A 26,854-nucleotide genomic window follows, 5' to 3' on the forward strand; every position below is an offset into this window, starting at 1 on the left:
TCTTATCAGACTAGTCCTAGAACCAAAAATACAGGGGCCAGAAAGCCATTGCTTTAACATATAGAATCATAGCCTGATTTTCATTTGGGAGACCCTTGTGACAAACATTTCCCAGTCTTGATTCCAGCCTTAAATAAAAGTGCGTGTCATGCCAGATATTGCTACAGGACAGCTGCCAGGCTGGAGCTCCCTCTTTTTGGAATGTCACGGGAGTCTGGGCTAGGATCCTCCCAGCACAGTCCAATAAACCACCCCTCACCTGCTTTGGAAGTCTGGCCCATCAGTTCCTTGCAGTTTTCTATTTCATTGCTTACTTCGCATTTCATCTTTTTTGAATAAACAGACCATCTTATCTGTCCACCCTTTGGCCACTGCTGTGTATTTCATCTATCTCAAAGCTCTGTTTGGGTCCACTTAAAGAGGAGCCCAAATAATTAATAAACCCCATCTCCTGAATGGTGTCCACAGCATTAAGGTTTCTGAAAGACACTGAGACACTGAGAATAAACAGAATAAAAGCAGATAGAAGTGTGTCAATTTCGCAGCAGGCCATGAAAACGACCCTCCCTGCCCAGCAGAAAACTCCTGATAAATAGGTAATGAGGGACTGGAATTGTTTCACATGTGGCATAAGCCTCATTCATAATTGAATGTTGACATCTTAAATTGTGAGAATTGCATACACTGGATGGATGGAACATTTGCTTAACACCTAAACATTGCTCAGAGGTTCCCCATCTTACTGGCATTTGCAGGGACTGCACGTGGGTTCTCATTCCACTCAAAAGGGCCTTTGCTGATGTCAGGGTCTCTCGGGGAGAATTCTCAGCCAGGAAGAGAGTGGTGAGCCACAGCTGGATTAACTCAGCACTCGGGGCATGTGCCCTAGGCAGCTTCCTTCAGGCCATGCTTTCTGCTGCCAGCCAGCCACTGGTCTTTCATTTCCCCAGCCAGCAGGCACACTCCTTCTCAGCATCCTGCCTGCCTCTCCAGCAGTCCCAGAGCGGCCTCCCTCATTTCTGGTTGGAGAACCGAAGCTCTTGGTTCCCTCCCCAAAGCAAGCCAATCAGGGAGGCCCTGTGACTTGGTACATTTCCCAAATGAATCACCTTCTCTCACTAATGAGAATCTCAAACCAAGTGTAGAAAAGAAGATCCTTCACAAAAAGGCTGTAAGACAAAAAAGTGAATGAATTTGATTTTATTAAAGTTTAAAACATGACTCAACTAAACATTGTAATAAATATCCTGAAATTGCCTCGGTGGTTGAGCATTGACCTGTGTATGAACCACGCGGTCACGGTTTGATTCCCGGTGAGGGCACATGCCTGGGTTGAGGGCTTGATCCCCAGTAGGGACTGTGCAGGAGGCAGCCGATAGATGATGCTCCTCTCATATCATTGATGTTTCTACCTCTCTCTCCCTCTTCCTTCCTCTCTGAAATCAATAAAAATTTAAAAAATAAAAATAGCCTGAAATAAAGTGGCAGCCAGAATTCAGTTAGCAGTGGGATGGAGGTGTCCCAAATAATAGAGGGCAAGCAAGATGCCTGCAGACCAGGGAGGCATGGAAAGCCGGTAGAGGAGTGAGAGTACCCGGTGCCACACCCGGAATGAAAAGTGATGGGGGAGGGGCCAGAGGACAGCCATCATATTCAGCCCTCACTGAACTTCTGCATTGGCCTGATCAGGCTGCTAAAACAGAGGTCCCCAGACTGAGGGGCTTCAACAACAGAAGTGTGTTTTCTCTCAGTTCTCGAGATCAAGGTTGGTTTCTTCTGAGAACTCCAAGGGGAAGGTCTGTCCCAGATCTCTCTACTTGGCTTGTCGATGGCCATCTTCTTCCTGGGTCTTCCTACAGCCTGCTGTCTGTGTCTGTGTCCTTCTAATCTCTTCTTCTAAGGACATTGGTCAAACCGGATTGGGGCCTGGTCTAATGACCTATTAATAATTTTAACTTAATGTCCTCTTTAAAGACCCTGTCTCCCAAACATAGTCAGATTCCAAAGTACTGGGAGTTAGGGCTTCCACATGTGAATGTGGGGGGAGACACAATTCCGCCCATAACAACCTTCTTAGTGGAAAGTTTACCATTCAGTCATTTTCCTTGGAATGCTGTTTGCAATTTTATAGGGAAAATTGAACTCCATATGTCTCTTCATGAAAAGTTGTCATTTTGGCTCTTTTTACTCTTAGGGTTTTTCTTCTCCTTCTTTTTTTTTAAATTAATTAATTAATTAATTAATTTATTTATTTATTTATTTATTGCATTACAGTTCTCTGTGATGGGAAAACAGGCTACCTAGAAATTTAAAAGTGTTTTTCAGTGTTGTTTAATAATTTTTCAACTCCTTTTCTCGGTCATCCTGTGGCATTAGGATTGGCCCATGCCTACAAGCTTCGGTTTTGTTTATTTTAGGGTCCTTCTGCATTATCAAGAAACGATGGACGCCTTCTCAATGCCCCTTGTAAATCACGGCATCCAGAACTGAACGCAATGTTCCCCAAAAGGATCTGCTGGCTCTGCGTGCAGGTGCATTTATAGCCTTTGTTCCAGGCTCTGTGATTTTATCGATCACATTAGCTTTGGGCAACCACATCATTCTGTGAAATGTTGCTGCTCATTGTCATCCAGAACCTGTAAGGCCTTTTAATGTGTGCTGCTGTCCCCCGTGGGTCCCCACTCAAGCACCTCTGCCGAGGCACATGTGCACGTGCATGTGTGTATTTTAAACTAGCACTTGAAGTGTAACTCTACCTTTATTATATTTTATTTTGACACATTTCTTATCAAGACTGTTAGGCTGTTATACCAGCCTGTCATGAACTTTTTCATTCTGTTAGTCATCCCCTTTGCAGTCATTCCCTCTAGGCCTTTATTCTAGTCACTAATGAAAATGTTAAATAGGCCGAAACCGGTTTGGCTCAGTGGACAGAGCGTCGGCCTGTGGACTGAAGGGTCCCAGGTTTGATTCCAGTCAAGGGCATGTACCGTGGTTGCGGGCACATCCCTAGTAGGGGGTGTGCAAGAGGCAGCTGACTGATGATTCTCTCTCATGGATGTTTCTAACTCTCTATCTCTCTCTCTTCCTCTCTGTAAAAAATCAATAAAATATATATATATATATATATATATATATATATATTTTAAAGAAAATGTTAAATAGGGAAGGGCCAGGGACAGATCTTTAAGGCAGTGCATCAGGGAGCTCCATCCGGGTTAGCGCTGCCCCATTTGCTTGCTCAGTCATTTATGAACTTTAACCACCAGTAACCTCCATTTTTCTAACTTACTCACACGGACATATGAGAAACTTTGTTGATTATTCTTCCTGAACCCAGATAATGATAGTAATTTGTTTATAATTTTTCCCAAATCTACAAGGCTAATACATTTTTTAAAGAAAAAAAGCAAAGAGTTCTTCCTTTTAATTTGTTCATAGTTCATGTATGCCAGCTCTAAGTTGTCAACACTGCCTCTTTTAGGCAGCTACACGTCACTTATTTAATGCAATAGTTGTGAGTTTAGCATGAGAATAAGGTCTGTTTTCTCCAGTCTATCATTTTTCAGGAATCATAATTTTTCCTCTTGAAAAAATTCACAAATTTTCTCAATCTTACACCTCATTCTCCTGTGCAAATTCAAAAGGTATGAGACAAATTGTGTTCAAATAAACTTTGAGCCTAAGAACTCCCTAAAAAGGGGATAAAGGACCACAGGGGAATAAAGTTCAAAAGAGATAGCCTGATACCCAAAACACTGGTTTTTACTTATGATATCTATTTCCCTCACACTCTTTGTGCTTGGGGACTTTTTGGCCAATGTCAAAGTGTTTGGTTAAGGCAGGCATTTGAAAATGAATAGAGTGGGAAGGAGGAACTGTATGTACTCCAGGGTTGCACTGCTGAATTGTGTGCTTAAACCACATCTGGTCTTGGCACTGCCTCTTTCCTGCATGTCTGACTGGTCCCGATGCGATTCCAAGTTCCTCCAGGGCACGGGTTATGGCCGATCTTCCCCAGGGGCCTCCACAGTGACTAGCACAACGTAAGACTTGCCGAATTCCAACAGGCACTAGTTGTCTGGACTTGAAAGAAATGATCAGTGAGAGCCAAGAAAGTGGAGTAAAAGCAAAGTTACATTTTTCATAAGTGACATGTGCACGTGCATCTTTCCTTTCTATGAAGCTTGAGTCTCTACCTTAGAACTGGCTACAGGCAGCATATAACAGGTGCTTGGAGAACTGAACACTTGGTAGCATTCAATGATTGTTGAGGGATGAGTGACTACATGTCAGAGATCTGGGTCTGAGCACTCATCTAGTCCAGTGGTTCTCACTCTTGACATTCATCAGAGTAGCTGCAGGACTTGTGAAAACACACTGTTGGGTCCCTTCCCGCCACCCCCAGTTTTCTAACAGTTGGTCTGGGATGGAGCCTGACGTGTGCATTTCCAACAGGATCGCAAGTGATGCTGATGATGCTGGATTGGGGAGCCACACTAACAGAGTTTATCACCACCAAAACAGTATTCCATTAAATGTTAGATGGTCTTCTTTAAGAAGAATAAAAAAAGATAAAAAATATGAATAATAAAATGGAAATAAATACATATCTATTAAAAATTTAACCTAATAAACAAAATAAACAAGCAGAACAGAAAAAGACTCATAAATACAGAGAACATTTTTTCTTTATTGATTAAGGTATTAACAAATGTAACAGAACATTTTGATAGTTGCCAGATGGGAGGGGGTTAAAGGGATGGGTGAAAAAGTGAGGGGATTAAGATATGCAAATTCATAGTTACAGAATAGTCACTGGGATGTAAAGTATAGCATAGGGAATAGAGTGAATAATAGAGTAATAACTATGTATGGTGTCAGATAGGTATGAGATTTATCAGGATGATCACCTAGCAACTTATAAAATGTCTAATCACTGGGTTGTACACCTGAAACTATTGTAATATAGTATTGTATGTCAACTGTAATTTAAAAGTAAAAAATTATTTATAGTCACACAAAAAAGAAAAAATGTAAGATGGTGAATAGATCTTTCTTCTAAGAACATCCTGAAGCATGATAACTTGAATTGTCATGTATGTGAATTCCACTAGATATTTGTAAAAGAAAAGAGAAATGAGCTAAATTTATTCTTAGAATACTTCAATAGACAGGATTTTTCTGTTGTTGTTGTTGTTGAAATAGAATAGCAAATTCTTTAGCCACTCAAATATGATGTAATTTTCTTTCCATTAAGATTAACCCTCATTATTGTTTCTTCCTCTTTTTTTCTTTTTCTCTTTTATTTGTAATTACTTAACTGTAGTGAGAGACATTATATTTGCAAATTCAGTCCATGAAATCCTATGCATGAACAATATTGAAAATTTCTGGGCTTCTAACAGATAGAAACCAGGTTCACAAATCAAGACAGCCCAATCCATTAAGTCAACCAGAACTGCCAGTAGCCAATAAATTATCATTGTTGAAAATAAGTCACGCTTGCTTATAAAGCAGTTATTATTGATGAGTCTAAGACCTTGACCTTCGAACAGCAGTGGTGTCATAAACCCACAAAAAAAATAGCTATCATTTTTTTATTATCTACCAATATCCAGACATTTCACCTACAGCACTGTATTTGTTCTTCCTAGCATACTTGATAATTGGTATAATGCTAGCTTTGTGAATGAGAAAACCAAGGCTTAAAGAGGTTAAGTAGCATGGCCAGGGTCACTTAGTAAGTTTAAAGACTTATACCCATGTCTCCAAAATGCATGCTCCCCCCACTACACTCCCCTACATCTGTATGATTTCACTTTCTAGAATAGAATATGTTGTTTCACTCTGACATCCATTGTAATCATTGGCTCAGGGATTTTAGCTCCAGTCCCACTTTTGGGGTCACAACCTAATCTGAATATTTTACTAAATTCAGAAAAACTGACTGGAATTCAGAAATTTCTACAGAACACCAAAAGCCTAGGGGGCATCCATTCCAAAGAGAAAGGCATGCTATTTGTGTGTGTTCAAAGAATGGGTGGAGCATCTTTTGTTTTTAATGTTCATCCTTAGATGGAGGACTTCTGCCTAAACCCAATGAGATGACTTCTATTTCTTATACCAATAGAGGACACTGTCTATTGGTTGTTTCTTTCAAAGTTAGGATTTATGTTATTTATTTTATTTGCTCCTTTCTAAAATTAGTATTGACATCACAAACTTTGAGCTCTGATTTGGGGTAGGATCTTGGAGGATCCATTAGAAGATGTTCAGAAGGCATCAGTCATGAGAGATGTCTGAGGGTACAGGATTGTTCAGATATCCAAGAGACCTACCAAATAATGGCTCATGAGGTGTGGATTTGAATTACAACATTCTCAGAAGACTGTTTCTGCAGTTACTGTGATACATTTAAAACAATTGACAATGAGCTACCACTTTAAAAATCAAACATATCTTTGCTAGGTCGATATTTTAAAACTGAAAAAAATTAGTCTTCAGGGGCAGGTCTGGGGTTGTAGAACCTGAAGCTTATATAATTTAAGGGGCTATATTTAAGAAAACAAATTTAAAATTAAGAATAAATGTATGTATTAAAGTTGATATTTTTTAGAATGGGAAAAGAAGTCATAATATGTTACAAATGTAAAAGTTTAAAAAGGCCATAAATATCACAAAATCTACAAATATAACCTATCATACTCTCTAAGATCTCTGCTTTTTTTTTGTTAATATCTTTGATCACCTCTTCAAATGACAAAAAGTATAACATCAATTTCTATAGTGATTATTGAATAATAATTCAGTGTTTCCTCTGTCATAGTTAATCTTTTTAAAAAAAATATTGATACTTTATAAAAGTTTCTTAGAGCTTAATTTGTTACTGGTCAAGTAAAGTTTTAGGATTGTTGTCAAATTTTAGAAAAATCTTTATTGGTTATTTTCCTTATCAGAATTGTGAGATTGAAAAGAATTTTTCACAAATTAGCTTCTGGCTTTGCACATTCAATTGTAGTCTACACTAACATATCTGCAGTGCTAGGCACCACTGAACAAGTTCTTATGTTGGTGCATATCACTGTCACAAGAATGAGGGGAGGAATATTGCTTGCAGCCCTTTCTACACCTACACATCTAGCAGCAACTTAACTGTTTATTATAAGGAACTTCAAACCACATAAAGACATCCCACTAAGCCAATCTTCTATAATAATAAAAGCATAATGTGCTAATTAGACCAGACAAGGCAGGGGGGGGGGGGGGCAAGGCAGAGGCGGTTAGGGGCAATCAGGCAGGCAGACAAGCAGTTAGGGGTGATCAGGCAGGCAGAGTGGTTAGGGGCAGTCAGGAAGGCAGGCAGAGTGGTTAGGGTTATCAGGCAGGCAGGTGAGTGGTTACAGATGATCAGGCAGGCAGATGAGCGGTTACAGGTGTTCAGGCAGGTAGGCAGGCAAGTAATTAGAAGCCAGCAGTCCCAGATTATGAAAGGGTGCAGGCCAGGCTGAGGGACCCCCACTCTGTGCATGAATTTCATGCACAGGCCTCTAGTTCTAAATATAGCCCCAGCTCAACCTCCCCATTAATCCTCACAACCACTCCAAGGACCACCAGATGGAAGGGAAGGACTGGGTTAGGGAATGAGACAGTGAACAAAGTGGAAAGACACGACAGACTATAACCAATTGCAGCTAAAGTATCTGAGTCAAGGATAGTATCAGGAGAACACACAGGCTAGAACAAAACTAGGTTTACAGTTGTGAGTACAAAAAACACAGAGTTTATTCTTGCATTATTATTCAGTAATCATTGTATTATTTTCCGTACGAACAACTGTACACCTACTTTTGCCCCACCCTGTATTGTTGGGACCTTCACCAGTGAAGGGCGTGGGGCTTAATCTTCAATAACTTCACAGTAAAAGGGAAATTGTCAGGCGGCCCCTACAACCATCCTAATTCAGAACCCAAAGTTGGGTCTGGGCTATAGATGAATGAGAATTTAGCCCATGTCTCTCTGTAAAAAAAAATAATAATAATAATAAATAAAAATAGCCTCATTATTTCAACGGCAAAATCAGAACACTTATTCAAAAAAATAGTGAGAATTTTTATTCCCTTGCTCCCCTCTCCCCCTCTCACAAACACAAATGGCTGCTGATGGTTACCTAGGATGCAAATAAGGGCGTGACTCTCCCACCCAGCCAGGGCTGAGGCCCTGGGAGCCTGCTACCACCCACACTGGGGAAGACTTGGGCTGGAATGACCTTAGCTGTTGGTGCTCTCCCTTCTTTTTTCCAGTTGCTAAACAGCAGGATAAGGTGAGAAAGAAAGTTCTGAAAGAAACGAGGGAATAGAGATGTTGAGGGAAACGCCAAACAGTGGCCATGGCCACTGGCTGAGGGAGCAATCCCCACGACTCCCCATAGAGAGAATGCCGACAAGAAGGAGATTGCCTCGCTACAGATATCCGACACTTAAAAAAAAAAAAAAAAAACTTTTTTCCTTCAGATTCACAAACTGAAGGGTATTGAAAGAAAACTGAAGGTCTAGTGTAATGTCAAGGTTAACATTTTAATTGCATAAAACACCGAGAAAGACCACACTTATCATTTTTACAAGGTTACCTTTCCTGTACAATGGAGGCTTTTATCCAACAACTAGATATGAGTTGGTGACATGACTTAGGATGTGACTTACATAAATGGGAGAGCTCATAATCTTTTTTTTTTTTTTTTTTTCTTCCCAGAAGGCACCATCAAGTAGCTACATTTTGGCCTTTTAAACCTTTCCTCACGGGCAAGAAATACACACACGTGTGTCAGTTTGTAGTTTTGAATGCACAGGGCCTAATTCTCCTGTAGTATATCTGGTCCCCCACCATGCCCAGAGCCCCATCAGCTTCAAAGAGGGGTTCGCAGGTGGAATGGCAGATAAGCGGTGGAGAATTTAGCTCTTTGGGAAGATGCAATCACGTAACAAAAGGCTGCTGTAACCCTTGGAGAAGGCAATGTTAAGGTTACTGCTGGAGCCTTAACTCTGAATTCCCTGAATCTAGGGCAGTTCAGAGTATATAGCCTCCTAGCACAATACTTCACAGCGTTTTTCAATGAGCAAGAAAAGAAAAAAATCTTGTAAAAGATGGGAAGCCTTTCATATCTCTGCATTGGATCTTTCTTCTTCTTCTTCTTCTTCTTCTTCTTCTTCTTCTTCTTCTTCTTCTTCTTTTTTTGAAAAATAACTTTTCAAGGTTGAAAAGTAACTAAACTAAGTCTCAACATGTTATACACACTTAGGAAAATGACAGCTTCATGTCTAAGGGGTGGAAGAGATAAGCGTCCTTATTGATTATACACAAATGTCTATTATGTTTTCATTTCATAAGACTCAGAAACAAAAAGGAGATTATCATTCCTAAGCATGGACTTATTCATAAAAAGCCCTCTTTTCCACAGCCAGTCTGATAGAGAAATTTGAATTCTCAAGTATTGATGAAAATCATCTATCAAAATGAAAATGCAGTCCCCTGAAAACAGGACGGATTCTTTTTAAAATTACTGGAACATCACCACCACCTGTCAGTTTACACTTGTTATGCTGAAGGGGATGGTTCAATTACACTAGCTTTGTCCCCCGGCCAGGAGGAAAGTCAGACTCTTAGAGTCACTCCGAGCACAAAGCATGCATTTGGCTGAGTGAAAGACAAAAGAGAAAACACACCAGTTAAGAGCCACCTCTGACCAAGCACCCCCAATGGGTCGGAGGCAAGCAGAGGGCACCAATGCAAGGATGGCCCAATATTATAAAAACTTCCCAGTGATACAGGGTTGTCTCACTCTGCTAGGCATCACATTCCTGAGATGTGAGACACTCCATTCCAGAACAGGAACTTCTTCCTGAATCCCCCTCCTCTGCAGTGAGCCTTCCTTGAGGCTAGAAGGAAGTAGATGTCAACAAGAGGCTTTACCTGTCCTTGAATGCAGTAGAGGAATAGTGCTTCCCAGAGGACCTCCTAATTCAGCAGCATGTAAAATGGACTCTCAGCCAGCTGGACCTAGAAACAGGCTGCACCTCGAAAGAGCTGCAATCCCTTATCATGTGGACGCCTCCTGCTTTACATTTTCAGATTTGTGGGGGAGCAATGAATGAGTGTCTGGAACACAGTCGACTCTTAGTAAATATGTGTTGACTGAACAAATGAAGATGCATACACAATTCAGTTTTGGTGCCAATGATATTTTTCAAGTTTAATAATTTATGGTCCAAGGCTAGGAGATAAATTGCATGGGGATATTTTTTTTTCACTTACTTGCATTATCTTAGATAAAATAGTACTTTAACAAGGAAGTTTTAGAGCACTCTTAATTATTTCACTCATTTAATTATATAATTACAGAGGTTTTTAGCTGTTAAATTAGGACTGCCTCTAGAGTTCGAAGCCAATGAAAGACTTTCCTTGGGATAAGTGGTTATTGGTTCAAGATATATCGAAAATATACAAATAAACAATCCTCCCCTTCCCTCTGTATGTGCTTGAGCAAACCACTTAAAGTCTCTGGGTTTCATTTTCCATATTTCTCAAAGGTTAAGTTTGGTTTGATGAGTTTCAAGAACCCTGTCAGCTCTGATTCTTATACACTTGGTAGGATTCTGGGAGAGAAATTCTCAAATTATAAGTCACTCTTTCACTGTGATTGGTGTCTTACAAATTTGACCCTTTGTTTTCCTTTTCTTTTACCCCCAGAAATCTATCTTTATTTTTATTTGTTTACTTATTTTTATTTCATTTTTTTCCATCACCACATATCCCCTCTATGCTCTCTTCCACCTCCATTTCCTCTGCCCCCGCAGTCACTACGCTATTGTCCATGTCCATGAGTTCTCTCTCTCTTTTTTTCTTTTTTGGCTCATTCCTTCCACCTTCACTCGCCTCCTCCCCACAGCTGTCTTCCCCCTTTCTGAGTCAATCTCCATTTTGCTTGACAGTTCAGTTTGTTCATTAAATTACACATAGGAGTGAAATCATATGGTCTTTCTCTGAGTGGCCTCTTTCACTTAGCGTAATGTTCTTCAGGTCGATCCATGCTGATGCAAAGAGTAAAGTATTATTCCTTTTAACAGAAGGGTAATATCCCATTCTGTAAATGTGCTATGGCTTTCTTATCCACAAATCTACCTATGGATACTTGAGCTGCTTCCAAATCTTGGTTATTGTAAATAATACTGCAGTTGACATAGGGGTACATATATTTTTTTCTAATTAGTATTTTGAGTTTCTTCAGATATATTCCCAGAGTGGAATGCTGGGCCATAAGGCAGATGTACTTTTAATTTATTGAGGTAACTCTATAATGCCTTCCACAGTGGCTGCACCAATCGTCATTCCCAACAAAGTGCATGAGGGTTTTTTCTTCACATTCCCATCAATTTGTTTGCTGATTTATTGATGATGGGGATTCTGACAAGTGTGAGGTGATATCTCATTGTGGTTTTAATTTGAATTTCTCTGATTTTTAATGACATTGAGCATCTTCTCATATGTTTATTGACCAGATGTATGTCCTCCTTGGAGAAGTGTCTGTTCTGGTTTTTTGCCCATTTTTTAATTGGAATGTTTGGGCTTTTTTGTATTGAGTTTTATAAGTTCTTTATAAATTTTGGATATTAAATCCATATGTGTAATTGGCAAATATGTTCTCCCACTCAGTGGATTGTCTTTTCAGTTCATTTTGTTTGTGGTTTCCTTTGCTGTGCAAAAATTCTTTAGTTTGATGAAGTCCCATTTGTTTATTTTTTCTTTTGTTTCCCTTGCCTAAGGAGACATATCAGAAAAAAATATTGCTATAAAAAATGTCCAAGATTTTATTGCCTTGGTTTTCTGCTAGGCTTTTTATGGTTTAACTTTTAAGTATTTAATCTATTTTTTAGTTTAGTCTTATGTAAAAAGGTTGTCTAGTTTCATTTTTTGTGTGTATCTGTCCAATATTCCCAATACCACTTATTAAATAAATTATCCATTTATATTTTTGCCCCTTTGTCAAATATTAATTGACAATAAAGGCATGAATTTATTTTTGGACTCTCTATTCTGTTTCATTGATCTATATGTCTCTTTATGCCAGTACCAGGCTATTTTTATTACCATGGCCTTGTAGTATAGTTTGAAATCAGGTAGTGTGATTTCCCCCAACTTTGTTCTTCTCTCTCATATTGCTGAGGCTATTTGGAGTCTTTTGTGGTTCCATGCAAATATTTGAAACATTTTTCTAATTCTGTGAAATACTCGATTGGCAACTTCATAGGAATTTTGCTGAATCTATAGATTGCTTTGGGCAGTATGGACATTTTAATGATGTGAATTCTTCCTCTCTAAAAGCATGGCACATTCACTTCCTGTATTGACTGGCTAAGTCACAAACAGAATTATTCTACAAAATGTTTAGGACATGGCTCCAGGTGTGTCAGGATGACGACCTTTGTCTATATAGTTATAAAAAATAAATACCAAAATTTTACTTAATTTAAAAAATTCATCTACAATATTTCCCACAGTCCATTGTAGATCCTGGCCTGCTCAAAAAAACACATCACCTGCATGTAGTCTCCTGGAAGTATGAACAGTGGAGCTCTTCAAACTCAGGAATTCTCTCATGGTACCTCTTCACTTTTGAACCCAGCCACAGCAAGCACATGACATGGTGGGGGTAAGAAGAATAAACTAAAGTTAGCAAATGGCAAATCAAATTATAGTTCCCTGCAATTATAATTTCTCAATTATTTAGTGAACAGCAATTCCTGAGAGGAGGCAGGAAGATTAAGAGAATAAAAGACCTGACTAAAACAAAGTTGCCTTCGGCAGGAAGTTATTGGGTAAAAGAGGCAACCAGATGCACATTATTTATTGTAGTGCAAGGCGGCACCACATGTATGTTTCCCTATGAGGGTGCAGAGAAGAGCAGTTCCTCCTGATGACCCGGGGAGCCAGCCCTCCCTGTCAGGGAAGCTGTGACTCAGCTCCAATGCTGATGCAGGAACAAGGATCACGTTGCCAGACATTCTAGATTTTTTTTAAAGAAAAATGACAATGCATAATTTATGTAGACACTCCTGATTTTTTAATGTTGTCAACCAATTCAAACTTTTTTTAAGACTTGTTTCCATAAGCCGTGTTGAGCCATATCCCAGAAGTGTCTGTCTCTGAACTAGAAGTGAGAGTGTTCAGAGGGGGTTAGAATGAGTCTGGAACAGTGCAGTCTTTCTCCAAGACGTTCCAAGCACCACGGTTTCATCTCTGGATGATGAGAACTATTGTGCACTTGTAAAAAACTTGTGGTACACTCCTGTCTGTGTTTTACAAGGATAATTCTGATGGAAATGGCACTTGAAACAACTTAATAGCAGTGGTTGAATTAATGAATGAGAAAGAGAAAGATTAGGGAAGCTAAGAGATTCGAGGCCAGGAAATAGGCTCTTTCAATGATCCAGATGAGGCACACGGAGGTTAACTTAGGAAAATGGAAATGGAAAGAGAGTAATAAACATAGAAACTATCTGAGAGGAAGAGTGAAGCCTTTGTGGAAATTAATGCTGCTTGCTAACTTTTTCTGACTCTTTTTCTCTGGGGGTTGAGAGCATGGCGCTTCTTGGTGCCCTTGCCTTTGAGTGGTGCCCTGTGACTAGTGCTAGCCAATGAGTTGTGAGAGAGAGGCAGGGCTACTTCTGAGCCAGAGCATTTAATTCCCACCCTAAAGAGCTCTCTTTTTTTTTTTGTCATCATCCAGTAGTTAAATAGTGGCTGCTCCATCAGCTTGTACACCTCTTTAATAAGGTAAGCCCTCCTGCCAACTTACGGTCACATGAAAAGAAATACACTTTCTTGGGCACAACCACTGAGGTTTTAGGGCTGCTGCTACCGCCCCGTAACTTAATTTATCCTTACTGATACATTTGTGTTTGCCTCTTGTGTCGACACAGCAACAACAAAGTGAAAATAAGGCTACTTTACCTTCCCATAAGCAAAATCAACCAGCCTGGCGGGAATCCATGAAACATGCGCAAAAACATTTGTACTCACATAAGTAAGAGCATATTATGTCCTAACCTCATTAATTTTCCAGCCTCTCTTGCTTTTCTGAATTTTCCCAAGATTCTTTGTTTGATAACTCTTCTTCCAGTAGGATTATCGGTAATGTAATTAATAATTCCATTAAATTACTAGTTATCTTCTTTTTTACCCTATTACATATGAAAGCTTAGACTGGACTAAATAAATTAATGGTTAATGTGCACATTAATACAACATAACCAAATTAGCCATGAAGTATATTAATTTTCCTGCTAAAGAATTCTACTATATCTACGGAAAGAGAAAATAAAAATGAGAATGATAATATTTATGATGCAATCTGAGTACATTTTAAATGGTAAACATTTTGCTACACAATTAAAGTCATTTAATTCTTTTGTAATGAATATGGAATGGAATTGCAAATCTGTCAAGGGCATATTTTTAATTCCTATGTTTCCCAAAATATAAAAATAGATGTAGCCTGAGGAAAACATTATAATTTATTATGCAGGCTAAGAAAAACTAGGACATACATGGTCCTAGGATCATGTCTGAGTTCATATTTCTTCATTTGTAAAGTGAGAAGGCACACACGCCATCTCCCCATCTTTTAAAATAACAACCAAGTGTCATCAAATCTATGAATCTCTTAGGCAACCATGATGTTGTATCAGAACAAAGCTGAATTACCTGCTTAGAGGGTTGGAAGTTCGGCCTCTGTAAGGAAGGTCTGTGGTGCTATAGGAGAAATTAAAAAGAGGAGAGCTTAGTCAGAGTCTCAAAGGGAAGCTCCTGCTCTCCATTCCAGCATCCACAGGCTTCCAAAGGAATCAGCCATTGCATCTTCTCACTTAACTTTTTTAATCTGAACTGACAGATCACTGGAGAATAGCTGTAGGGAATAATCCCACACGGGCAGAGGGGATGGATTAAATCAACCGTGAGTACAAGCACTGGCCCATGTGCCTATAGCCTAAGAGAAATCTGAGTGAACATAGTGCTGTGTTTCAACCAGGCGCAGTATCCACAGGATGGCCTGTGCTGTGTTCTCCTGCAGATGTCCATGGGAAGAGAGAGGAACTGCTGATGCTTTGACCTGGGCACATCTTACTTTGTGAGATAGGTTTAAAGAATTATGCAATTGCTTGTTAGCACAGGAATATAAAATCTTCCCTTTCCATGTGAACAACTTGGAATTTAGTGACTATGGCTTTACTTCTACCCTAATAATTCAAAAGTTTCCCTGGAAAAACCATGCTCAATAAATGTGGCCTATGATTTTAAACCTTTTAACCTCTAGTTAGAAGGTTGATGGGCCTTCTGAGATGGGGTCACCAAGGATGTAGATAACTGTTTTTCACATTTATGGAGGAAAAATAATGGGATTGAGTGTTACATGAGCATTCCTTTGAGCTGCTTCCTGGATCACGCAAATGTACTTTCTATCATTGAATTCATATGGTATTGAGAAGGGAAGGTGGCATAGTCAGTGATGGACTGTGAACTTTAAACCTCTCAAAACAAAACAAAACAAAAATACCCATGGTTACTCCTGGAGAACTGGAGAATGAGTAAGTTCATAGAGAACTGACAAGCAAGACTCCCATTGTCTCAGCTGTATTCCTCACCACATCTCCAAAGTCCGTAAGAGAAGGAAACCAGTGATTATGGGGAGGTTAGGATTTGCTGATGAATAAATTTAATCTTATCTGTTGAACAAATGGATTTTAAATCAAGAATAAATGTTTCCATATACAATGATTCCCTGCAGGCTATGCAAAAATCAATCAAAACCAAAGGACATGTAGCATCTATCCGCTAGAATTTAGTCAAAATACACATTCAAATTCTAAGAGTTCTCATTTGACCTGGTGTCACCACCTGAAGAGGAGTTGAACATCTGATGGAAATGGCAGGAGGGAATCACTTAAAGCCTTTCTAAAGGAATCTTATTTAAAGAGTTAGCATTGGGCCCAGCTGGTGTGGGTCAATGGTTGAGCATTGATTGACCTATGAACAAGGAGATCACAGTTCAATTCCCGGTGAGAGCACATGCCCAGGTTGTAGGCTCTAACCCCAGTGTGGAGTGTGTGGAAGGCAGCCAATCAATGATTCTCTCTCATCATTGATGTTTCTATCTTTCTCTCCCTCTCCCTTCCTCTCTGAAATATATAAACATACACACACTAGAGGCCTGGTGCAAGAAATGCAAATGCGAGAGGCTTGGCCCTCCCAGCAACTGCTTCATCCGGAAGGTCATCCAGAAGGTTGTTCAGCTGTCCAGTCTAACATATTATGCTTTTATTATTAATACTAGTAGCCCTGCACACAAATCCGTGCACCAGTAGCTCTGGGCCGCCCTCCTATAGCTCTCCGCCCACTGCTCCGCCCTCTTCTAGCTCCCCCCACCCTCCTCTCAGCTCCCCCCTCATAGCTTGCTGCCCTGCCCCCTCCTGTAGCTTTTCGCCACCTGCTTGTAGTTCGCTGCCCCACCTTCCTGCAGATCTGTGATCTGGTCATTAAACGTTTGGTCATTATACTCAAGGCATAACAGATAATTAGCATATTCCTCTCTTATTATATAGGAGATATATATATATATATATATATATATATATATATATATATATATAAAGTTAGCATCAGTATGACTGCATTTTCTTCCTCTACTCATGTTTTACATTTACTTAATGAGGAGGGCATCCACACCAGGTTTCTCACAGCTCAAAGTGTCTAACATTTGCTTATGCCTAGGGAGAGGTCAGCTAGGCCCAGGTTGTCCTAACTAGTCAGAAGAAGGTCCACTATGGTTCCCACCTTTGTGCCCTTCAAGAACCTTTTTATAGTTAATTCTCCTTTTCTACTAGACTTTCTGAAGGGGTTTTTCCTTTAAGAAAACTGCATTTTTAAAGAAATTCATATGCATATTCCCTCTTAATACATATTTGCTATTTTAATCAATCAAATATGTTTATTACACTAATTTAAAGCTTCTCAGCAGCATGAATTAACTAGTTTCATCACACTGGATAAGCTTGACTATAGATTAATCCAGGCAGCCTTATTAGAGCATTCATCAACAGAAAAATGGTTAAAGAAAATGTAATATGCAAGATAAAGCAAAAAGTATCTTTGCAGTCTGAGTATGCAAAACACAGAGTTTATTCTTGTATTATTATTTATTATTGTATCATTATCATAGTATGAACAACTGTAAACCTACTTTCGTCCCACCTTGTATATATATAATAAAACATTATTCTCCCATGAGAAAGAAGGAAATCCTGCACTTTGTGACTACATGGGTGGAACTTGAGCCATAAGACTATGTAAAAATAAGTCTGAGAAAGACATGTACAGTCTTACATGTAGAATCTTGTGAACACCCAAACACACCCTGGATGGTGTGGCCTAGTTGTTGGGTGTCATCCTGTGCACTGAAAGGTTGCTGGTGTGATTCCTGGCCAGAGCACATGCCCAGGTTGCAAGCTCAATCCTTGTTATGGGGTGTGCAGGAGGCAGGTAATTGATGTTTCACTTTCACATCAATGTTTCTATCTCTCCCTCATCATTACTCTCTCTCTCTCTAAAAATCAATAAAAACAAACAAAAAATACCCAAACTCATAGATACAGGGAACAGATTCACAGTTGCCAGAGAAGGGGCATGGGGAAAGGGAGTTAAAAACAACAACAACAACAACAACAACAATGTATTGTATATTTGAAAGTTGCTAAGAGAGTGCATTTTAAAAATTCTCATCATACAAAAAAGTTACAATGTGTGGTAATACATGTTAAGTAAAACTTGTGATAATCATTCTACAATGTATACATATATCAAATCATTATGTTGTACACCTAAAACTAATGAAATGTTACATACCAATTATATCTCAAAAAATTTTATTGAGCATATTTTATATTCAAAACTATAAGCCCGGTGCATAAAATTCGTGCATGGGTAGAGTCCCTAGGCCTGGCAGGTGATCAGGGCCCATAGGGGCCTTCTGGCTGCCGACCAAAGCCTTCCTTCATTCCACGCCACCCCCCGGTGGTCAGCGCATGTCATAGTGAGTGATCAAACTCCCAGTCTCCCAATCAAACTCCTGAGGCATATTAGCCTTTTATATAGGTAGATAGATAGATAGATAGATAGATAGATAGTCAGATAGAGAGTTCATTAGTGCTTGACCAGTATTGCTCAGTGGTTAAGAGTCGACTTATGAACCAGGAAGTCATAGTTGGATTCCTGGTCATGGCACATGCTCCAGGATTGTTCCCCAGTGCAGGAAGCAGCCAATCAATGATTCTCTCTCATCATTGATATTTCTATATCTCTCTCCATTTCTCTCTGAAATCAATATATATATATATATAATTATTATTTTTTTTTTGTAATGAAGAGAACAGTCAAAAAAAGAAGAACAAATTCATCTGGGGAACTTATAACTGCCACCCAACTTTATTTTATATATATATATATATTTTTTTATTTTTATTGATTTCAGAGACAAAGGGTGAGGGAGAGATAGAAACATCAATGATGAGAAAGAATCATTGATTGGCTGCCTTTTGCATACCCCTTACTAAGGACAGAGCCCGTAACCCAGGCATATGCCCTTGACCTGATTCGAACCTGGGACCCTTCAGTCCACAGGCTGATGCTCTATCCACTGAGCCAAACCAGCCAGGGCTGCCACCCAGCCTTAGAGGCAACACGTCACAGAGTTCTGTGGACAACATAAGCTGATATCTTACTCAGTTATTTTCCTTAAAATGTCACCAAGCCTGGTCACAGAGCTGGTGCCGCCCTATTTCAGCATGAAGGAAACATTCTCTTACCATGAAGGCCAGCGTGTGCCATGAATAAAGGTACTGTAGCCTTTCCCCGCCTTCCCTGCAGTCCTACTTCTCACCTCTGTTCCTGCAACTCCGTGTCTCTGTTCTCTGTAATAACTCACAATTCACCCCCAAATTAGCATCTTTATCCTCAGAATGCACATTTGTGTTTCATATCAGCATGTTTTAAAAAAGGTTTTGCCTGCAGCAAGACATAGGTACGACTTTACACACTTTCCCAAGAGCTGAACAATTCATCACTGAGCGGACACCTTCAAATTAGCCTCTGTGGCCAAGTACCGGTGCCACCTCTGCTCAAGAGCAGGGCTGAGGAGGGCACCTGTGTACGAGCAGGTGGTTATCTTTGTTTCAGCTCTCGGGGAGAAATAGGTTTCCCTGTCTATGTAAGGGATTCTGTATGTTAAGAGGCTTAGGGAGGCGACAGGCCTGGGATTGAGTTTTTCATAGCACTCACTAGCTATGTAAACTTGGGAAAGTCACTTAACTTTCTGAACCCAGGTTCTATGTGCATAACATGGCACTGATAGCATCTCTCCACGTGGTTGTCTTGAAAAATGAATAAATGCATGTTCGATGAAACTACTTTTCTAACTATAAAGCACTTATTTTGAACTCTTAATATATCATAAATGAGTCAGAGTTTTATTCTACAAAATTACCATTTTATTTGCAAACATTCCCTAAAATTCAAATATGTTCTTGAACCTTCCTCACTGGTGTCCATGTCTCAGTGTGCCTTATACAATTAGCCATTGACAGACTTAGCATTTTTAAGCTTTTATTTTCATACTATTGTGTAGGTGGATCTGGCACTTTTAGACAAAAGTTACATTACATTCTTGTATGACCTACTCATGATTTCCTTTGCATCAGGATATATCTGAACATATTTTATTGTCCACTTTGCATGCAGATGCCAAATTAGTTGATCTAACTCAGAAGTTTAGTTTAGGTCTTGCCTCTCCAGGCAGGCTGCAGGTCATGGGAAAGAAACAATCCATGTGAACTCACCAACAGAAATGGATGAAGACAGATTTGGGACCATGTCTCCTCAGTAGGCTAAGGTCTGTTGCACCTACCCGCCGGCCAGTATCTATCTGCCAATGTTCCCCAGTCTTTCCTGTGTCTAAAGGCTGCTTTAGATAAATGCTTTTCTAACCAAAATGAAACAGGATGGTATTTAAGTCAACCATGAGAATAAGCACTGACAGCTGTGCCTCCCACCTGAAAGAAATCAGGACGGGATTGATTTGAATCAGGCAGGAGGCCAGATGCAATTATTTCCCAAAGTCTGTATAAGTCCACCCAAAGGAGACATCCAGCCCCACCCCCCACAACCCCCCTTCCACCCCAGATGAATACAGAAGATCCTGGGAGGCAAGGATGGAGCTGGGCTCCCAGATCTTCAATAAGATGTGATTTTGTACAACAGGAGCTGCAGGGAGGGGGGAGGGGGGTGTGTGTGTGCAGAGAAGGGCAAAACCAAACCACACTCTTCAAGTTCCAATAAATGGCATGATGACTGGAATTTTTATTATATAGGCTTTATTTCTTGGAGCAGTTTTGGGTTTTCAGCAAAACTGAGTATAAAAGTTCAGAGAGTCCCTACTGACTGGGCATCTTCCAGCCCTCTCTGATGCACACCACCTCTGCCTCTAGAGTTCAGAGCACCCTGGGTTTACACACAAGGAGGGACACACGCCAGACCCGGCGCTGAGCAGGCCTAGAGTAATTCATTGACCCAGTGAGGACTTGCCATCCCAGCTGGTCCAACATGGAAGCCCTACTTGGTAGCTGAGAGCACAGAATTAATATTTGGTATCCCCAAGAATTACCAAGTTACATCTCCTCACTACAGCTATGCCTTGTTGAAACTAACGTGAGTCTGCTGTAGATTTGAAATCTGACTTACACCAGAGTTAACTGGGAGTGTTCCAGTTAACTGTGTATTTGAAATCTGCTGTATATTTGAAATCTGACTTACACCAGAGTTAACTGGGAGTGTTCCCTCTTCCCATCACTTTCACAGGATAAGTTCCTCACCTTCTCTAAAGTCTAAAGTCACTCAAATATTCCCAAAGCCTCTGTTCCAAGCAGTCTATTCTCCACATTGTCCTTCAGAAATATCACCTGAGCTCTGCTGCATTCTGGATGTTTCTCCACCCGGAATATCTCCTCTTGGCCATTTTGGTCAGTTTGTACACTGTTGACCCCTTAGTCAATCAGTTGATATGTATCAAACATCTATCATTAGCAGGACTCTGTAGCATTTACCTCCAGCCTGATCATTTCTTACGAGTTAATCTTATCTCCACAAATAGACTACAATCTCCTTAAAGGCAGTTTTGAAATATTACCTATTACCTGGCACAGTACTATGGTAGTTAGTGCCTTATTCTTCGAATTTTACAAAATTGTTTTTAACTTTACAAAGATAGTCACTGGTTGATTTCCTTACAGAGAACGTCCTTCAGGTGTCCTCAACATAGGGACCAAGTACACACAGATATGTTCTTGAGAACATACTTGTTATATAAAAACACGTATATGTCATTATGGAATCACTAGGTTGTTGTTTTTATTTTTTAAAGGAACATTTTCTAAAAACAGGGACTAGTTTAATGTTGCAACCATGAGTTCTTACCTCTGGAAATCTTGACAAATTCTAGGTAAGGGAGGAGCAGGACAACATTGCAGCCCTATGCATTCAACATTGATCCTTATATTTATGTGTAGGTTTGTTAGAAAGTTTTCAGACTGAGAGTCAGGCAAAGAAGGTCGTGAACTTGCAGCAGCAATTTTCTCTAGATCATTCTTTGGCCGAACTGAATGCCTTTCTGCTGTAGAAATTCTTCAGTGCTAGATGGGGAGTCTGAGAACAAATTTTGTTTGCTCGGCGTTAAGACAGCTCGTCCTACCAATTCTTACTTTTCACATAATAAGCAATCTTAAAGAAAAGATAAAGAAAGAAAATCTTTAAAGATGATTTCATTTTCTCAGTTTCTTGCATGTCCTTTGGGTGTTAATGTGTTTAGTTACCACAGTACACAGGTCACAATTGCCTACAATAACCTCGTTTTGCGGGGAGGGGTATCTCTATATCTGTGATGATCAGGCAAAAACGTCACGGTCAGGATTCTGACTGCAAAACAGAGAAACATGTATTGGTGGAACTTGAAACTAGCATGTCTAAGCCCGTGGGCAGAGGTCTGAACTAGCAAGTGAAAATGACAGAATTCATGGCGTTGATGATGAAAAGCTTGCAAACTATTTTGTTTTCTGTTCTTAACTCCAGTCCAACATTTGCCAAGAGAGTTAAACTGGTTGAACCTTAAATCAAATCTTGAAAGCCTAAGTGTATTGCCCAAGCAGTGTAGAAAGGAAGAGAGAAAGTACTTTTCAACATGACCTCCAGTTCTAGTGATATCTTGGCTGGCACTGCTCAATACCTTTCAAAGTAATAACTTGATGTGGTACATCCTCATCTTCCTTGAATTTTTACATTTTTCCCAAGAAGTGACTCTTTTTAAAAATATATATGTATGTTTTTATTGATTTCAAAGAGGGAGATAGAAACAGCAATGATGAGAGAGACTCATCAATGGGTTGCCCCTGCAGCCCCCCCACTTGGGATGGAGCCCCCAACCCAGGCATGTGCCCTGACGGGGAACTGAACCATGATCTCTAGATGCATAGGTCCATGCTCAACCACTGAGCCACACCGGCAAAGTGACTCTTCCTGCCAGGGCCCCACAACACTTTCAGGCACCAAAGGTGAGAGGGTAAACTTTTCCTAAAGGGCAGCTGCTCACACCAGACCGGCTGCCAGAGTATCGTGTTCTGTTAGACACAGTAAAATGTTCTGTTGTGATGGCTTCACCCCCACATGTGTGTGTGTGTTTTCTTGCAGCTACCTCATCCCTGAACTCCCAGCTCCAGCAGCTCCAGCAGCTGCAGCAGCTCCAGCCGCCGCCGCCTCCACAGCCCAGCAGCCACCCCAGCAGCCACCCGCAGGCTCCCCACCAGTCGTCCCAAGCACCGCAGCCCCAGCCCCAGCCAGCACCACCCCAGCAGCCACCACCCGCTTCCCAGCAGCTGCCAGCTCCGCTATCGCAGCCCCCGCAGTCTCAGTGCCACCCTCACCCCCAGAACCAGAACCAGAACCAACCGTCTCCAACTCAGCAGAATGCAAGCCCCCCTCAGAAACTCAGCCCATCTCCGGGACACGGCCTTCCGTCACAGCTCACGCCACCCAGTCCTCTGCAGGTATGTCCTCGCCCGGCCCAGGAGCACACAGGCCCTTTCCATGGGGCTGCACCCACCCCCAAGGCCAAGGCCAGCAAAACTTAGCATCCTTGTCTGCAGCACCTAATTCCAATTGATCTCTTAGACAGAGAAGCAAATAGCAGGCAGCTGGGGATGCATGTGTTGGGAGCGAATAGAACCCCGTTGATGTTCCCCTCCCAAGGATAAATGTGATCCGCTTCCTCCGGTGAGAGGCCAGCACTGTAAGTGCATTTGTAGCCTGTAATAATTCCACTTTATGATACTTTTTTGAAGGCAGCAAAGATAGCATCCAATTAAAATTATTACTAGCACCGTTTTGTAGCCCCGCGGAGAACTGTATCTCCTGTCCGCGAGGCATGGTGGTTATTTCTCTGTATTATGAATACAACAGTGTCTTACCTTAAGTACTTTGTGCTCTTTTGTTTCTATTTTTCTAAAGACTCTCTGGGGTTAGGAGGGTAAAGAAATTTAGCCCCAGTCTTATGTCCCAGATTCCAACCATCACTCCATGGACTAACAAGTACTCTAGATTCATGCCAAGAGCCTCACGAGTATGCATTATAACAATTATTTTTTAAAAATTAATAAGGCTCCTGTATGATTGCTGTGAAGCTTGAGGACACCCAAAATAGAAACTTCAGGCTTATCATGAATGCTCATCTTTAACCTACTATCGTTGAGGAGCAATGAAGAGGAGCATTCAGGAATATATAACTTTATAGAGTTCAGAATACCATTCTTAACTTAGAAGCATTTCAAATAATTAGCTTTCTCAAAACATTGTGACTATGATATCAACACATCAGATCTAGAAATTAATAGCTCGGTTTTAGACTAACATAATGATGTTTTCCCACATGAGATTGCGGGTGATTTATTAGGTCTAGTAATAATTAATGTCGTTTCCTAATACTTTTTTTTTTTTAATCGAATTTATTTAAACAATACAACAAAATTTAATCAACAATATAGTTGCCGTTGTTTTCTACTACTTGTGCTCAACGCTCAGGAAGCATTTTAATCCCTCTGTTGTAAAATTCTTGTGATTTTGATGCAAAAAATTCAGTCAATGCATTTTTGAGGCATTCTCCATTATTAAATTTTTTTCCAAGAAGAAAGTTTTGCAAAGAACGAAACAAATGGTAATCGGAAGGGGCAATATCAGGAGAATATGCAGGTTGAGGGAGAACTTCCCATTCCAACTGGCGCAGTTTTTCAGCAGTGATTCTTGCAGTATGTGGTCGTGCGTTATCATGGTGAAGAATTACGCCCTTCCGATTAATCAGCGCGGATTCTTTTTCTCTTAAAGCTTGGGCTAACCTTTCCAATTGGGCACTATACACTGCACTTGTAATGGTTTGGTTAGATCAAATGTGTCAAACACAAGGCCCGCGGGCCAAATCCGTCCCGCCAGGCCTTGCAATGTGGCCCACACCGTGCTGTCATCACTGCACTCCGCTGCGTTTCCATCACAATGACAGTTTATGACTGTTCAGTAAACCATTCGGCCCGCGATTTAGGCTGGATTTTAGATTTTGGCCCCTTCTCTGATTGAGTTCGACACCCCTAGGTTAGATGGTAAAAGTTCATAATGAAGAATTCCTTTAAAATTCCACCAAACACACAATATCACTTTTTTCACATGCAAGTCAGGTTTTGGCGTGGGCTGCAGAGCCTCATTTTTGTCCAACCATTGAGGCTGCCTTTTCAAATTAACATACAGCACCCATTCTTCATCTCCGGTAACAATTTGCTCTAAAAACGGCAAACGGTTTTGACGAGAGAGGAGCGAACTGCAAATTGTGACTCTTTGATTATGGTTGTTGTCGGTCAACTTATGAGGAACCCATTTTCCAAACTTTTGGACTTTGCCAAGTGCACGCAATTGATTGGAAATTGTTTTTTTGTGAACAATTTAAAGTTGTCGCAAGCTCTTGTTGGGTAATTTGAGGATTTTGCACCAAAAGAGCTTGAAGAGCTTCTTGATCAAAATTGGACACACGGCCTCGACCACTCTTGTCATCTAACGAAAAATTTCCTTCGAGAAATTTCTCAAACCAACGCTGGCATTTTCTGGCACTAACTGCATCTTGACCAAGAGCACTACAGATGTTTTTTGCAGCCTCACTTGCTTTTCTTCCTAATTGGAACTCGTAAAGCATGCAGTGCCGAATATGCTCTTCATCCGCCATCTTCTTAGCCCTGGTTTTGCAACAAAAACCAAACCAAACACAAACTTTTTCAAGCAAAACTTGTTAATTGCACTTCACACGTTCTGTAGATACCACGTGTTTGAAGGTTATGTCAGTACAAGTCAACGCCAAGCAAGATTTTAAACGAATGTTTAAAAACGACATTAATTATTACTAGACCTGATAGTACATTTGCAGTGCAGTGACAAAGTCTGGCAGAGTGGGCAGTCTATGCATTCATTTCAAAGCCAACTTCCCCCTGCCTGTTGGTGGGCATGCAGTCCTCCTACCCTAGGATGCAATAGCCATTGCATTCTTAGGGTCCAAATAGGAAAGTATACAAAAGTTGCAATAACTTGGTACACAGGCAGAAGGCAAGTAAATTAGAGACTTAGCCTTTTAGAATCAACTTGTTTGTTATTTTAGAACCAACATTTTTCGTATGAACTTGGATTCTCAGTGGTGGCCCAAAGTTTTCCTGGAAATGAAAACATTTGGGTGAGATGAATAATTGTGTTTTCCCTGACACTTTGGGTCATAGCTACTTTCCATGTGAACATTTTCCTAAGACGGGTTTGAAGTTGTATTTTTTTAAAATATCACAAGAGACAACCTCATACTTTTGACATAGGGCTGAAATGAGTTTTAAAAGTCCTTACTGTACCCTCGACAGCTACGGAAACAGTAGACATAATCAGATGTACAAGATGCATGATTACAATAATCCTAATGTTTTCTGCATTTGGAATTCAACTCTATTATCCCAGAGAATGACTTTAATACTTTCTGAGACCAGTTAAATTAGATGTATCCATGCACCATGTAATTAAACACTTCCTCTTTCCAAGTCATCAAAGTAAGTGCAATTACCAAAGAAAAGCCTGCTCCCGTCTGAGGGAGGGGATTACTCAGCTCTGACTTCAGTCATTGTCTGTAATCCAGTAGGCCCTTCAGCGAGGTCTGTGGACATCAGCCTTCTTGAACACTTACAGCTTGTATATCTCTATCAGCCAGTGAATGCCAAATGAAGACAATCCATTTCAATGACTGTTGACGAGGCTTTAGAAGAGGTGACCACTCAGGCTCAGGAAAATAAGTTGTATTAGGATAGTTTCCAAAAATTCTCTTAATGATTTGCCATGGAAATCCAAAGACTGTTTTGTTTTGTTTCTGCAACAAAAGAAGCCTCGGGGAGCCTCAATTCTTTCTCTATAACTCTGAGGTGGTGTTCTATTTTTTACTGTTGGAGCTTTAACTGATAAACTTAATAAGTCCACTGGTAAGATAGTACTCCAACTTCTGCAGATCTAATGGATAACAACCAAAAAAGTGACTTGGTAAAAGTATTACCAAGTACATAAAGAAAACTAATTTGAAATAAATCTATATCTCTAAGAATAAAAGGAATTTTTTCCTTTACTATAGGCATGTGTAAAGGAAATG

General features: G+C 40.3%; 1 protein-coding gene across 1 annotated transcript in view; it reads left to right on the top strand.

The window, feature by feature from the left end:
- The window catches only part of POU6F2 (POU class 6 homeobox 2), a 277,332-nt gene that overhangs the window by 160,680 nt on the left and 89,798 nt on the right, over positions 1 to 26,854 (top strand). The window contains exon 6 of the mRNA XM_045575991.1: positions 22,843 to 23,198. Within this exon, the coding sequence (XP_045431947.1) occupies positions 22,843 to 23,198 (356 nt within the window). The remainder of the gene's footprint in view (positions 1 to 22,842; positions 23,199 to 26,854) is intronic.

Source organism: Pipistrellus kuhlii, unplaced genomic scaffold (genome assembly GCF_014108245.1).
Source record: "Pipistrellus kuhlii isolate mPipKuh1 unplaced genomic scaffold, mPipKuh1.p scaffold_m20_p_10, whole genome shotgun sequence".
Classification (NCBI taxonomy): domain Eukaryota; kingdom Metazoa; phylum Chordata; class Mammalia; order Chiroptera; family Vespertilionidae; genus Pipistrellus; species Pipistrellus kuhlii.